Genomic DNA, 14,090 nt, shown 5'->3' on the forward strand with positions numbered 1-14,090 from the left:
TCAACCATCCGTAATACGGAAAAAGACTCTCCCGTCGTCACTATAAAACTTTCCAACATTGAATTTCTCCGAAACCTTCCTCCCAACCTCATCCACGGGAAACGTTATAAGTTCAACAAGAGAAAAATAGTCACTCTAATGGTACAATCTAAGTTTAGTTTACTCCCTACTAGAAAAATTACGTCGGTAAAAATTGTGTCGTCATACCTTCCAAATCAGGACACCTACACTTTGTGTGCTCCGTAGATCGACACTTGCTACATTGCTTGGTCTTTCGAGATCCTCCTGCTTCATTACCAACTTCCACTACGCCCACCAAACAAGCAACATTACTTTGAACCCCATGAAAATAACAATAAAGAAAGATTTTCTTATGTTTATAAAAAGAAGATAACGCGCAAAATTATCACTTACATCCAGTATCTTTATTTAACCCGTCATCATCCTCAATTATACATAATTATATAGAATGTTTCATGTATTGTAGATGGGTGACAATGCAGTGAATTGCTAAACCCATATGTCACACGGTTATACGGAATGTCTCGAGGACTCTCGTGTAAATTATTCATGGTTATTTCATATTTTCATGTATACTATTATTAGTCGGTTACTAATGGACGGTGATGTCCTTTTTTTTAGCAATGTACTGGAAGACATTGTCAGTATGGCATTAGTGCTGAGTTATGAATTTCTTTGTTGCCTTTCCTACTCTCTTAATCTTACTTCAGTTTAAGGAACATCTCCAGTTTTTCTTCAGTAGTTGGTAGATTGTTAGTCGGCTAACCAAATAGATCATTTCTATGTTTCAATTGCTCGAATTTAATATCGGCATGGTATCTGGTGTCACACTGTCATTCCTTTCGTTCAGGTCTTATGTGTACGCTTCATCCCAGCGTTTCTGGAACACAGTTCTTTTTCAAGGATGCTATTTTCAAGGCATGATCCAAATATTGGGCCTACTCGAAATATATTGGAAATATGGATATTTTAAAATGGTCAAAAATGGCGATATATAGCTTCATTTGCGTTTTTGGTCAGTAAACGAAAAAAAATATTCGCGGGTAATAAACTTTCAACATCAGTTATCGGATAACAATTTTGGTCCATGCTTTCAAGGAACTATTTTCAGGCAATCTTACCTTGGATTGTCACGTTTGTTAACTCGCGGGTAATAAACTTTCAAGATAGATTCTCAACTTTCGTGTTAACCGAAAAAGATTCTCAACTTCTAAGCTCCACTGTCTCTCTCTATGAACAAAATTCAATCTGTGAGATTGAGTTCCATGATTAATAGTCCGACAAGAGTATGAACATTCATTGTTCATAGTCCAACAAGAGTATGAACATTCACTGTTCATAATTCAATGGTATGAACACTGAATGTTCATAGTCCAACAAGAGTATGAACATTCAATGTTCATAGTCCACTAGGAGTATGAACACTGAATGTTCATGGGTTAATTTGAGATACCCCCCTGTTTGAGCCACTAGGAGTATGAACACTTAAAGTCTACTATGTAGTATGGAGGACAATAGAGTAGCATTGAAGATAAGATAAGGGTATAAAATATATTTCGACCAGTTATAAAATTTTGGCAGAGAACAACAAATTCTAAGAACATTCAACTAGTATACTGCATGGCAGTGGGGAGTGAGCGGAGCTACGGGGAGAGAGAGAGTTGGGTGAAGGAGAAAGAGTATTGGGGGCGAAGAAAAAATGAGAGAGAAGTTGAGGACAGAGACAGACACCAACCAACTTGGTTTTTGTCCGCATACCCCCCCTTTTGCCAAGATCGTTCGCTCCGCTCACTCGACAAGCATGAAAAATGTCATAACTAAATCAAAATGAAAGAGAGATGAACTTACTCTAAGCCTACGATGGTTGGCAATGAAATTTCTAGTGGAGGAGTTGTTAACAATGGAAATTGGTGGCACTTCGTTACATTTTCTTTTTCGGGTTTGGGTGCTTGATCCTCCTCGTGTTCGTGGAGGCATGTTTAAAATGACGGTTTAGAACATTGATAGTTAGGGTTTAATGATAATTGTAATCTCCATGAAGTCATTGCTACATATGATATCCCAAACTTTATAAAAAATGTTATAAGAGAATGTTTGAAAAACAAAAGTTTGTGCAAAACGTGATTAAGAAACATTTGTCAGAGATTAAGATGTGTATTGGACTCTGGGTTGCTCGTTCCATTGCCAATTCACTAAATTAATGCAAGTTCAAACAAGTGCCAAAATTAGCTATAAAAACATGATTCAGAGTACACTGCAGAGAATCATAAACATACTCTGACTTATGTTTACAAGAGAAAAAAAAAATCTCTTTGCATTTACTGTATGACAGGAATATCCTTGCTAGTTCGCCAGTCCTAAATTCTTATTACGAATTAAGATAGCTTGTTCTAGAACCCATCAGCCCCTCGTTCACTTTGTCTTTGTAAAGGCAACCGGGTGTTCTTTTGTCACAACACAAGTGATAAAGCTCACCAAGCTCGACGCCTTTGGTTCCTACCTTAAACCGACAAAGCACTTACCATATTCTTGCATTTTAATGTTATTTACAGAGCACTTAACAAAAACTAGTTAATACCATTTCGACATATTATAATACATTCGCGCAATTTATGGCCGGTATATACACATACACAAAATAGATATTAAAGCCAAAAAACCCTCACAAGACAAGGATAGTTATGAAAGGTCTAAATCCATAACATTTTTGGAACCCTTTTATACCACTTCACGATCCTTGGTTCCATTATAGTTGCCCAATCCCAAGCTTCGTCCATGCAAATGACTCCCCCCCCGAGCAAGTGGCGGAATAGGACTATCATCTTCAAGCACGAAGTTTCACAAAATGTGTGCCTCCTCCAATGTGGCCTATTGCCGCTTATCCGACACGAAGTTGGATAAGGAGCAGTCCACAAAGGAAAGTATGACATACATTCTTTCTCTCCAATGACGACAAGGACACACCGAAAAGTATTAGCGGCTAAAAATCTCATTGAAGGAAGTTCAAACCATTCTTTGGGGTTCATCGATATGGAACGTACATCGTAGATTTGTCTTGATCGCTTCTTTCGTTCTTCTCCACCCATCATTGAAGTATAATCTGCCTCATGGGAAATCAACTCTGTCAACATAAGAGCCCTCCACGGTAATCCATGCATCACCTCCATTAGACCCCTAAGCATCGTGCAATCGCTTAAATCCACAATGTCCATTCGGTTCAACATCTTGCCAATCCACAATGAAGTCTCAGATCAATGGATTTAAGTCACGTAGCCCATCATCCCAATTAGACCCAATTTCAGGTAAATCTACAAACACTTGAATATGAGTTCTTCTTGGTTTTCTTTTGCATGGTACCAACTTCTTGGCTTTACTATTCTTGCTTTCTTGAGTTACAATTTGTTCCTCATTTGTTTTGTGCATACTCAAAAGTGAAGGCTCTCTTTGTGTCCCTTTTATCTTTACAAGTCTTCACACCAATTTTTATTCCAAGTGGCCTACCCCTCACATTGGTGTTGACCCGAGGCTCTCGCCTGAAAGTTGCCTTTGGATCACCTAGTTCTACACACTTTTTCAGCATCAAAACCTTTTGTTCATCCGGAGTTTAATGAAACTTCTTTCCGAATCGTGCAAGCTCGGGCTGAATATCAAAGAACCCATTAGGAAGATCAATCGGAGTGCTACTAAAGCTCGTCTCCACCTAGGGTGTATCAAAGATAAGGGGATGCTTCCCCTACCAATTAGAACAATTTCACATAACTCATGCGCACAAGGAAGCCCATACATACTCTTTTGTAAACACAACGACAACGAATTTCATCGTCCCAACTCTAACGGACCTTATTAACTCTTTTGCTATCAAATCCAATGCATCTCTAGAAATGTACCCTCTAAGTTGCACATATGTGTTTTGTTTGTAACGATGATCCCGAGAGATTCAAGCTCCTATTAAAAGAACTTTCAATTTTGTCACTTGGTTTGTCAGGAGATTATTAATCAAATTAAAGTTTCGGCAGAAGTTACCATTATTGCTAGAACGCAAATGCCTCTTCAAAGAGGAATGCATACTTTCAATTCGGTTACTGCTCGAAGTACCAAAATGCATATGGAGATCTATCCAAGCCGAGACAAACCTTTCTTTGTACTTCGAAAGCCACTGGTATTCTATGTATTCCACAACACCATAATGATCTCTGTACTCAAGTTTAAAACAACGTAGGTGTTCCAAGTACTCAACTTCAAGATTTTGTTATCATTTGTTTGAACATAAACATAAATTGTTCATACTCAACAAATTTCTCAAATGTTTTTTTGGCCTTTGTCTCGATGTTCCTCCTGATGTGAACTCGACACAAGAAGTGTGCAGCTTCAGGAAACACCATAGCTATCGCATTCATAAGTGCCAACTCACAATCAGTCGTAATTATCTTTACAGAAGTAGCTTTGTAGTCCAGAATATCATGCAACCTCTTCAAAACCCATAGGTAAGAACCTTCTTTCTCAATCTCCAAATACCCAAAAGCAATACAGAATGTCTTCATCGTGGATGTGAACCTAACAACTTCAAACAATGGCATCTTGAAGACATTCGTCTTGTACGTGCAATCCATGACAATGACCTCGGGAAAACACTTTGCCAAATGAATTGATTGGGGATGTGCAAACAACAAATCTCTACATTCACCTGTTATTGGATTATCCCTATGAAACTCTGTGTACCCAAATTCTTCTAAATTTCTTAGAAATTCTTGCATTTGGTTTCTTCCACTCAACCGAACCAATTGATTCTTGTGACGATAATTATATAAAGTGCTTTTGTTTGACAAATTATTGTCATCTCTCTGTTTCAAGAGGGGTAAAATTTCACGCGGTTTAACACCACTCAAAGACAAATCTGAACAATCAATTTTTCTTGACTTTTAACCTTCCTAATTTTAATGCACGACCTATAAGATGCTCCCCAATAGTATGATTATGAGTTCCACACATAACACTCAAGATCCATCCACCTTCATTTCAGAATTCCCCTTTCAACACAAATGGGATGACCACATTTCTTGAACTAGATTGCCTATATTCTTTGTTTTTTGTTCAATATTTTCGGCTTTACGGATGGTCTAAATTTTCCACTCCTTTCGCGAACTCAAGAAAACTCTAGGTCTTCAAGTCCCGAATTATCAGACCTTGATATCACAACCACAACTCCAACGGTCATACCAACCGCCGAACACCATCGGATCAACGAGTGACGATCTTCAAGACTGCGTAAACCCTTGATCTTAGATACTATTGATTTAAAATTGTTTTTGCTAAGTTATTGATAAAATAAATAAAAAATACAAGCTTTCAAATTACATTATTACCTCAATTGTTGTAAATGATTCGGTCATATCGGGATAACTAATTTCAATATTGTTGTAAAGTTCATCATCGAATAATAATAATTTGATTGCGGTAGTGTTAAAACCGACTCCATGTCACTTTTAACACTAATCAAAGTTATCATTTTGATTTTGGCGGAGAATTTATCTTGAACGTTGCTTCCAAAGACATGAGTCCATTCTTAAAGTGAAAATTTGGTGGGAATAACAACAATTTTGTGGGTGACTCAAGACTAACCTAAGAGAACAACAGAGGGAGGGGGAGAAATTTCAGAGAGCATGAGTGGTAGGAGTGTTCGTGGAGTAGTAAGTACGGTGAAGAGCTCGTTTGAATTACAATGGGGTGTGGAGAGAGTTATTTAAGGTTATAATGGTTATATTAACAAAAAATGGGGTGTGGATAGAGTTGAGAGTTATTTAAGGTTATAATGGTCATATTAACAAAAAATGAGGTGTGGAGAGAGCAGCACCATTTTTTTTTGGAATAAATTTGCCGTGTGTAGAGAGATAATCGGGGTGTGACGAGTATTACTCATAAGTTAATATTTCATAGAGTACAAAGTACGTGACCTACTACCCGGTATTGCATTGTAAAAAGCATGGATATATGTTATAAAAAATGTCATATAGGATGTAGTATATCATACTTTATGGTATATCGTACTCATGTTCTACAAACAAAAAGTATATCATACTTTATGGATGGTACAATAAAACAATTGTTTAAGAGGATAGTATGTCAATAAGAGTTTTATACGTTTGGTAGTAGTATGTCATAAGCGCTACAATCACTGATATATATGACTATATGTCATACTCAAATGTTATGTCACTTTTTATAAGCTATGTCAATAAGAGTTTTATACGTTGGGTCTCATAAAGTTTAGCAATCACAATTAGATATATGTCATACTTTCGAATATTATGTTACTTTTTATAATATATGCTAGTATGAGTTTTATAGTTGGTAGTATGTCATGTTTTACAATCACTGATATATATGATATTATATGTCATACTCAAATGTTATGTGAATCGCTGATAGATATGACACTATATATGTCATACTCGAATGTTATGTCACCTTTTATAACATATGTCAATAAAGTACGTTGGGTAGTATAAGAATCACTGATAGATATGACACTATATATGTCATACTCAAATGTTATGTCACTTTTTATAATATATGTCAATTAGAGTTTTATACGTTCGGTACCAATAATCACAGATAGATATGACACTATATATGTCTTACTCGAATGTTATCTCACTTTTTATATGACTAATAATGTTATCTCATATATGACACTATATATGTCATATTAGCTTTTCGAATCACGATAGATATGATATATATATATCATACTTTCGAATGTTATGTACTTTTGTTACTTTTGGTTGGATTAACTTGTTGACCCGGAATAGTAGTTTATGTGACTTTTTTGTTGCATTGACTTGTTCACCCGGTTTGTTCCGGTTCTACCCTCGCAAATGTGTGGCTAGAAAACGCACGCACCATTAGTTTCAGTACATCTCGCGCACGGTAGATTTAGCCTTTATATATTGGAACCTAATAGGTTTATTCGCTGATTAGAATTATTGTTATTATAATAAAACTTGCCGCCTTAACAGTAGAGATAATCGAGTGAGCGAAGCGAACGATTTTGGGAGAAGGGGGGCTATGCGAGACAAAAACCAACTTGGTTGGTTTCTGTCTGTCTGTCCTCAGCTTCTCTCTTTTTTTTTTTTTGCCCAAATACCTTTCTCCTTCGCCCACCTCTCTCTCCTCCCTCCCCATCACCCAACTCTCTCCCTCCGCCGCAGCTCTGCTCACTCCCCACTGCCACGCAGTATACTAGTTAGTAGTGTGCTCTTATGGTCAGTTTGGACTTTGGATGTGTAGATATTCAAGTGAGTGGAGTGAACATTCTGGCCCAGAGTATAAAATGTTATTTGGTTTCTGTCTGACTGTTCTCCATATCTTTTCTCTTTTTCTTCGCCCCAAACTCACCTTTATTCTCCCTCTCCCTCTCCACTGTTAGGGCATCTCCAATAGAGAGTGGAAAAATCCACCTCCACATAGGCTCCACATAGGCGCCATTAGGATTATACACTCTAGAGAAATCCCAAATACATAAAGTGTATATTTACTATTTGTGGCTATTCCAATGGTAGGTGGAGGCAAATGTGTAAAAATAGATAGCAACGGACTTAAACTGTCACAGCCCATTCAAAATAATGTAAAATAACTGATTTGGTCCGTCGCAAAAGCTTAAAACAAATAGTGGTCCACTTTCAAACGTCATTCAAAGCAACGTCCGTGTTTTTAAGTTTAATATATCACTGAGCGACGGACTTAGACCGTCGCAAACAGAAAAATAAAGCTTCAAACGTGTGTTGAAGTGACGTCCGAGTTTTTAAGTTAAACAGACGTTATTTTAAGTGACGTCCGGGCTTTTTATTAAATTTTGGGAGAAGGGGGGTTATGCGGACAAAACCAACTTGGAAATCCTCATCTCTTCCTTCTCTATTTGTCTCTCTATACACTATTCCACTCCTCCATCTTCCTCACCCAAAGCCACCCCCATCGGAGATACCAAGTTTTTTGATATTTGGGGTGTAAAATTTCCACTCTATATTGGAGAGAGTTTTTTGATATTTGGGGTGTAAAATTTCCCTCATTGGAGATTGGAGATGCCCTTAGCAGTTATACTAATAAGATTGAGGGCGAAGAGTTTGGCCCGAATAGAATTAGTCAAATGAGCGGAGCGAACGTTTTTTGCACGGGTGGGGTTTGGTAGGTTTATGTCTGTCCTCAATCTCTTTTCTCTTCTAAACACTTTTTCTCTCCAATATCTCTCTCCGTCAAGTGCGGCCCTGAGTTTTTAAGGGCCCTAGCCAAGCACTTAATGAAGGCCCCTAGTTTTGAGATCGAACAAAAAACATATATAGAGAGTTGATTAAAATGAGCTGAATTGATAGATTGGAGAAGAAGAAAGGAAGAAAGTGCCTTTCTACAGTACGTGAGCAAACTAGTGGTTTTGTTAGTCGGCTCTCGGCTACCCTCAGAGCCGCCCCTGTCTCTCTGCCCAGAACTATCTCTCTCTCCTTCTTCTTCACCCCGCGCTCTCTCTGTCTCACTCAGGAGCTCCTACTGTTTTGCGGTATACTAGTATTTAGTAGTGTGCTCTCATTGGGCTTTTAAAGCCCGGATTTCTAACTATTGGGCTTTAAGGCCAACGTTACTTCTTCCTTCCAGGAGAAAAAGAAAGAAGAAGAAGAAGAAGAAGAATGAGAGGAGGAGGAATAGAGGCGAAGAGTTTGAGAAAGGCAGTGGTCCCCACATCTCTAATACCAAATCCATCTCCAGCTAGCTTTCAATCCAACCGCTTAGCTCTTCATGTAATAATAATAATCTCTCTCTCTCTCTCTCTCTTAATTATGAATTAATCTTATTTTTATTAATTACAGGTTAGTCCAGATAGTTGTTGTTGTTCCATTTACGTGGCTTCTGGATGCCATACTTACAATTTGGAGGTACTGTAAAACAAATAACTTTTTTTTAAAATTTTTTAGACTAAAATTTTACTTGGGTTAAATTATTTTTGTAGATTTCAGTTGAAGATTCTTCGCTGACCAAAGGAAAGGAGAGTCTATTGATTCCTCAGCCTGCACAGGTGTTGTGTTGTAATTCTAATAAATTTCAAACTTGACTTAACTAATGTCAATGTAGCTTATTTATTTGTTTTGAAGGTCTTGAGTTCATCAATTGTTGACCGTTGTCCGCATCGTTCCGAAGTCCAGAGCGTGGTTCTTTCTGAAACAGATTGTAGGTGATTGAGTTTTAATATTCTAATGTACATGCATTTTAGGTCCAAAGAGCTTCTAATGTATCTTTGGCAGGTGATGGCTGTTTGGTTTTGGGCACTGTTGATTCTCATGGCCACCTTCTCGTGTCTCGACTGGTTACAACTAGTCCAGGTACCTGGTAACCTTTACTCTTTCCTTTATTTTCTTTCTTATATATTTAGGCAATGCTAGCCTCTAAAAGATTCTTATGTTATGGCCCCAAGAACTAGAGGATTTGGGATGTTCTGAGGACTTAGGTTGATGTGTGAACTATTATATTTCAGATTTTGACGGGGTTACCTACTCAGTGTTACCTCGGGATAGTGGTGTAGGAGAGGGTAGTTGGGCAGGTCTCTGCTTCAGTCCAAGTCAATGGTCCACGGTAAAGTTATTTCCTTCAAACAACTGCAGATTGCTACATGTATCGTTTCCTGCACTATTTCATTTCAGTGTGAAGCAAGATTTTTCAGTTGCATAGCTTCCAACATGTACTTCAATATACTAATTCTCGTCTTTCATGACGTAGATGGTACATGCATCTTTCATTTTCATTTTCTAGTTGTTTTAGAACAGTTCATTTAAAACTTTCAGAACTAGTAGTCTGATTGCTTTTAGTACTGTATATGTTACATAAGGCATGTGACATACTAGTTAGTTTTGTGGAGTAGGATGATGTTATGGTCAACTTTCTCTATTCGTGTGAGACGTGCATGCATTTTATTTAAAATATGTCTTTTCAGGCAGCTGTGGCACACAGCTTTGGTAAAAGTATTGATGTTTACGACCAAGAGATCCATATTAGGAGTTTACACACGTAAGTGTTCCCCACAGTGCTGTAGTAGTAATATATCTCTTTTATCATTGCCATATTCATCCTTATATCGATTCAGTTGATTAAGTTGCTTTAATCTATACGTCACATTATGCTCACATTCTCTCGTGAAAAAGTTCCAGGAGTAGCCATCATTACCATCTGTCCTCTACTATTGCTTTTGATGTTTTTTCGGATAAAAGTCATGGTTTCAGAGTTTCCCAGTCAAAGTCTCCAGGTTTAGACTTTCGATATGAACAACAGTGAGCACATGCAATAATGAGTATTTTCTGTGTCATATCTCTTAACCCCCTTTAATGAATGAAACTTATTCAATTTTATGTTAATGAGTTATTTGCCCATCACCGTTACAGAACATCTGTGCATGGTTTTTGCTGTCTTTGGAGAGTTGTGAGCTGAATTTCATGGAAACAAATCCAAACTCAGATTATGACACTATGTTTCTACTTCACCTTTTGGGACTTTGATGGGACTATCACTAAAAACAATCCCGACTCAACATCTCGAGGCTCTAATAGATTTTGTGATGGAATATTAGAGGACGAGCAGTGTCATTTGTTGTCTTATCCACAGATTTTTACTGATAAAGTAACTTAGTTTTACAATTTAAAGTAATGGTTGTGAAAAACTCTGCAGTACTGGTTCAGGTTCTGGAATGAGTGTAGGCTGTGTAGCTAAAATCAGGGATTTCAGGAGTACGTTCTAGTCTCATAAACCTTCCAAAGTTACCGCCAATTATCTGTGGTAGGCAAAAGCTACAGGTCTGGAATTAAAAGGTACTTAAGTGACACAATGCTCTGAGGTCCCATTTTACACTATTCTGGTTATTGGGAGCAATGATGTCTTATATTCGTCAAGTATGGCAATTTTCAGATCCTTGATATATCCCTTAGACAAAATCTATCGTTCTTGATCATTCTAGGGTTTTATAAAGATGTTCCATGTCCAAAATGCATGAAAGTGTCTGAAATAAACAAACAGATAGTTGTGTCTCAAAATCTATAATGTCGTAAAAGAGGAACTTACCATTATTGTGAGATCTCTACACCATTATTCTATTAAATTTCTTTACTAGTTCCGATGATGTGGCAGTTTCTCTTTGAAAGCTTTGTATGCTGTTAGAGTGAGCGCCATATTATCTTTTTTACATGTCTTGGTTTCTTCAAACTTCCTCTTTTCTCTGTTGATGACATAGTTAAGTTGCAGCCTTTGGTATCCATCTTCACTAAGCTTTTTGAATTCATTCCCTGCGAGTGGAAGTTGTTTATTAGCTGTTGCTGAAGGTTGCCAGGTATGCCTTCGGCGTATTTAGATCTTAGTTATATTGATGTGCATAGGGATTATCAGTCACTAACTTCCCGATCAAATGTTGTGCTTCACTTTGAAGTGTAGCTGTCTATATGGGACTTAAGAATAAAGGAGAATGGTGGTTGTGTACAAAGAGTGTGTGGATCTATGGGAGATATAATCTATTCTGTTTGCAGTGCCTCAACTGGGCATATTGCGGTAGGAGGAGCTGATCGTAGTGTAACCATATATGATTCTCGCAGGTAAGTGACAATGTTGTACTTTTCTGAAGTAGGTTTTTGAAACATTTTTTTTTTTGTTTGGCAAGTCTGTTTTAAATGAGATCAGTAACTCTTTGATGCTGGCGGGGTTCGATCCCCAGACCTCTGATATCATCACCCAAAGTTACCGACTTTGCTAGTCGGCACCTGCGGTTTTTGAAACATGATCGTCCATAGTATACGTTTGGAAGATGATTAAGTAACACTCCTTTGTTTGGTTGTTTGCATATTCTAATTAGGTTTCTTTTTCTATATTTAGAACTTTATAGTTGTGCATAGTAGCAAGTAATATACTAAAAACCTTTAGTTTGGAAGGATCACCACGCCTGTAATGTTAGGACTCATGAAACTTTGTCCTGGATTCTGATATCCATTCTTTTGAAATACAAAGAAGTTTTACCATGCAGAATCAATCGTTATAATAGAATAGTTCTGAAGAGCACCTATCCTTACCAGGGGATCTATCATTCCCTAGACTCTACTTGGACCAATGTCTGCATAGAAATGTTTTTCCACGCTAAATTCCATGTGATTTGAGATTAACTGTTATTCAACAGTGGTTGTAGTGTACATACATCTAAAGCCCTTGTTTAGTCTTCCACAGCTACGTCTTTAATATCTGTTATGAGCAAGAATGTAGTACAGGCAAGAGTGGGGAGTGTTTAACCAATGTACTGTTTGTATCCCACGTTTTACTAATGTGATTGACATCTTGGATGCAGATGGTCAGCCTTATCAAGATGGATGAATTGCTCAAAATATGAGGTGAGTGGATCATATTATGACAGTAGTCTTCTTCCTTTTCTGAGTCTGTAAAATGTTCAGTGTAAGCATAGTACATAGCAACCATGAGAGAGGCGGAGGGCATATGATATTAGGATCCCACGTCCTGCTCCCTTAGCAAGGCACGAAAGCGAGCAATAGAAACCGAAAGAAGTCCCTCTGCTTAAATAACTTAATTCTGTTTAGAGGTTCGCGTGTAGTCATGTTTGGCTGACTACATTCTGCTCTTTCCAATCGTTAGTAGTTGCAATGACGAGTGCTTTGTGCCAAATATATGAGTGCAACATATCCTCTGCTGCATCAAAATGTATCATCAGGTATCAATTGATTCTTTACTTCATCTATTGCAGATAACAGGACTTGCTTTCTCATCACTTGACTCCGATTACATATACGTACAAGGTGTTGATTATGAGGTAATTGCTTCATTTCTTTCAATTCTTCATGTTGACTACTTTGGGTTAATCTAAATATCATATGCAGTAGGAAATCATAATAGCATCCAGGCATTCCAGGGCTTGTGCAGTCAGAAATATTAATAGCATCCAGGACTTTTGTTGAAATCTTAACTGCCTAATTTGTAACGTGGTTGAAGGATTGCTTATTATACTTCAAGTGAATGCTGACGAATGAGTTAGAACCAGAATGCATGTTGCAACTTGTCAAAGTTGCTGCCTGTCCGACTAATATCATTGCTTCTGACTGGCAATGTGGTTCAAAAAGGGCCTTTTGATATGACACCTTCTGTATAATTACCCTCCGAAAACAGAGCATTGGTTACCATATCATATATGTTTATAGGTAACTTCATAAGCATAATGTTATTATATGATTTTCTCTCAGCTTGTGCTCTCTACCTAAGAAGGCAGAAAAGGTAGTCTCCGTTTTTGAATTGGATGGCATGCGCTATTTGACCCTCCTGTAATTTCTTGTAACACATGTACCGCACATGCAGGTCTTTTGTGGGAATTGGAGAGATAACAAGAAGGTGTTTTCATTTAGAGGGGACTCTAACTGGTTGGGATTTAGCAAGGTTTGTCTTTCATAGTGGTTTCATTCACTTTTCGGATCTATGATACTGAATTTGGAATTGGTATGCTTGCATCATACAGATATAACTTCATTATTTTAGATAACAAGGAAGCATTCTATTATTAGATCATTAATTCAGAAGTCTACTTTGATATACATATCTAAATATCCTCAACACTGCTGCAGTGCTCCAGTAATGATACTCTGGGCGGCTGGTGTGATTCTGGTAGTATCTTTGTCGCTGACGTTGTTGAAAAAGGGCTCCAACCAGATAACGGAACTGCAGATGGATTTTCCTCATGAATGCTTATTGGGGTCCCCTATTCCTTGGGTGTCTAACACATTTCAATTGTTGAATTTTTGTAAACGTATTCACCAATTATGAAAAAATGCTGGTGCTTATGAGGTTATATCAGCTGATCGATTTTTCATTGCTCTCAACAGCCTAAAGGAGATGGGTCTTGTTATTGGTAAATGGGAAACTTGTTATTGGCATCTACTTATATCAATGTTTCGAGGTTTAAATTCATGGACAATGATTCTACTGGAGGTGTAATAAATATAAAGCAATTGATCCTTAAATATATAAGAAAAAAAAAACGGTTCACAAGTGCAGTCCTG

At 37.6% G+C, this 14,090-nt stretch overlaps 1 protein-coding gene across 6 annotated transcripts; it reads left to right on the plus strand.

Annotated features, from left to right (window-relative positions):
• Positions 1-8,139: 8,139 nt before the first annotated feature.
• Positions 8,140-14,084, plus strand: LOC147502687 (uncharacterized). Of its 6 annotated transcripts, XR_015221775.1 has the most exons (15): positions 8,140-8,569; positions 8,641-8,807; positions 8,877-8,942; positions 9,017-9,082; positions 9,159-9,234; positions 9,309-9,386; positions 9,539-9,636; positions 9,995-10,068; positions 11,293-11,377; positions 11,479-11,636; positions 12,377-12,419; positions 12,788-12,853; positions 13,281-13,311; positions 13,393-13,470; positions 13,656-14,084. XR_015221775.1 is itself a non-coding variant. In XM_086607512.1 (14 exons), the coding sequence occupies exons 2-14, from the start codon at positions 8,697-8,699 to the stop codon at positions 13,770-13,772; spliced, it is 1,116 nt and encodes a 371-aa protein (XP_086463638.1). In that variant the 5' UTR covers positions 8,140-8,569; positions 8,641-8,696; the 3' UTR covers positions 13,773-14,084. The 6 variants fall into 6 exon arrangements, 4 of the variants coding, with proteins under 4 accessions (XP_086463638.1, XP_086463641.1, XP_086463639.1 ...); XM_086607512.1 differs by lacking the exon at positions 13,281-13,311; XR_015221776.1 differs by lacking the exon at positions 9,995-10,068 and having other exon boundaries at positions 8,279-8,569; positions 11,282-11,377.
• The last annotated feature ends 6 nt before the right edge of the window (positions 14,085-14,090 follow it).

The sequence above is a fragment of the Coptis chinensis genome, chromosome 4 (genome assembly GCF_015680905.1).
Source record: "Coptis chinensis isolate HL-2020 chromosome 4, ASM1568090v1, whole genome shotgun sequence".
NCBI classification, from domain to species: Eukaryota; Viridiplantae; Streptophyta; class Magnoliopsida; order Ranunculales; family Ranunculaceae; genus Coptis; species Coptis chinensis.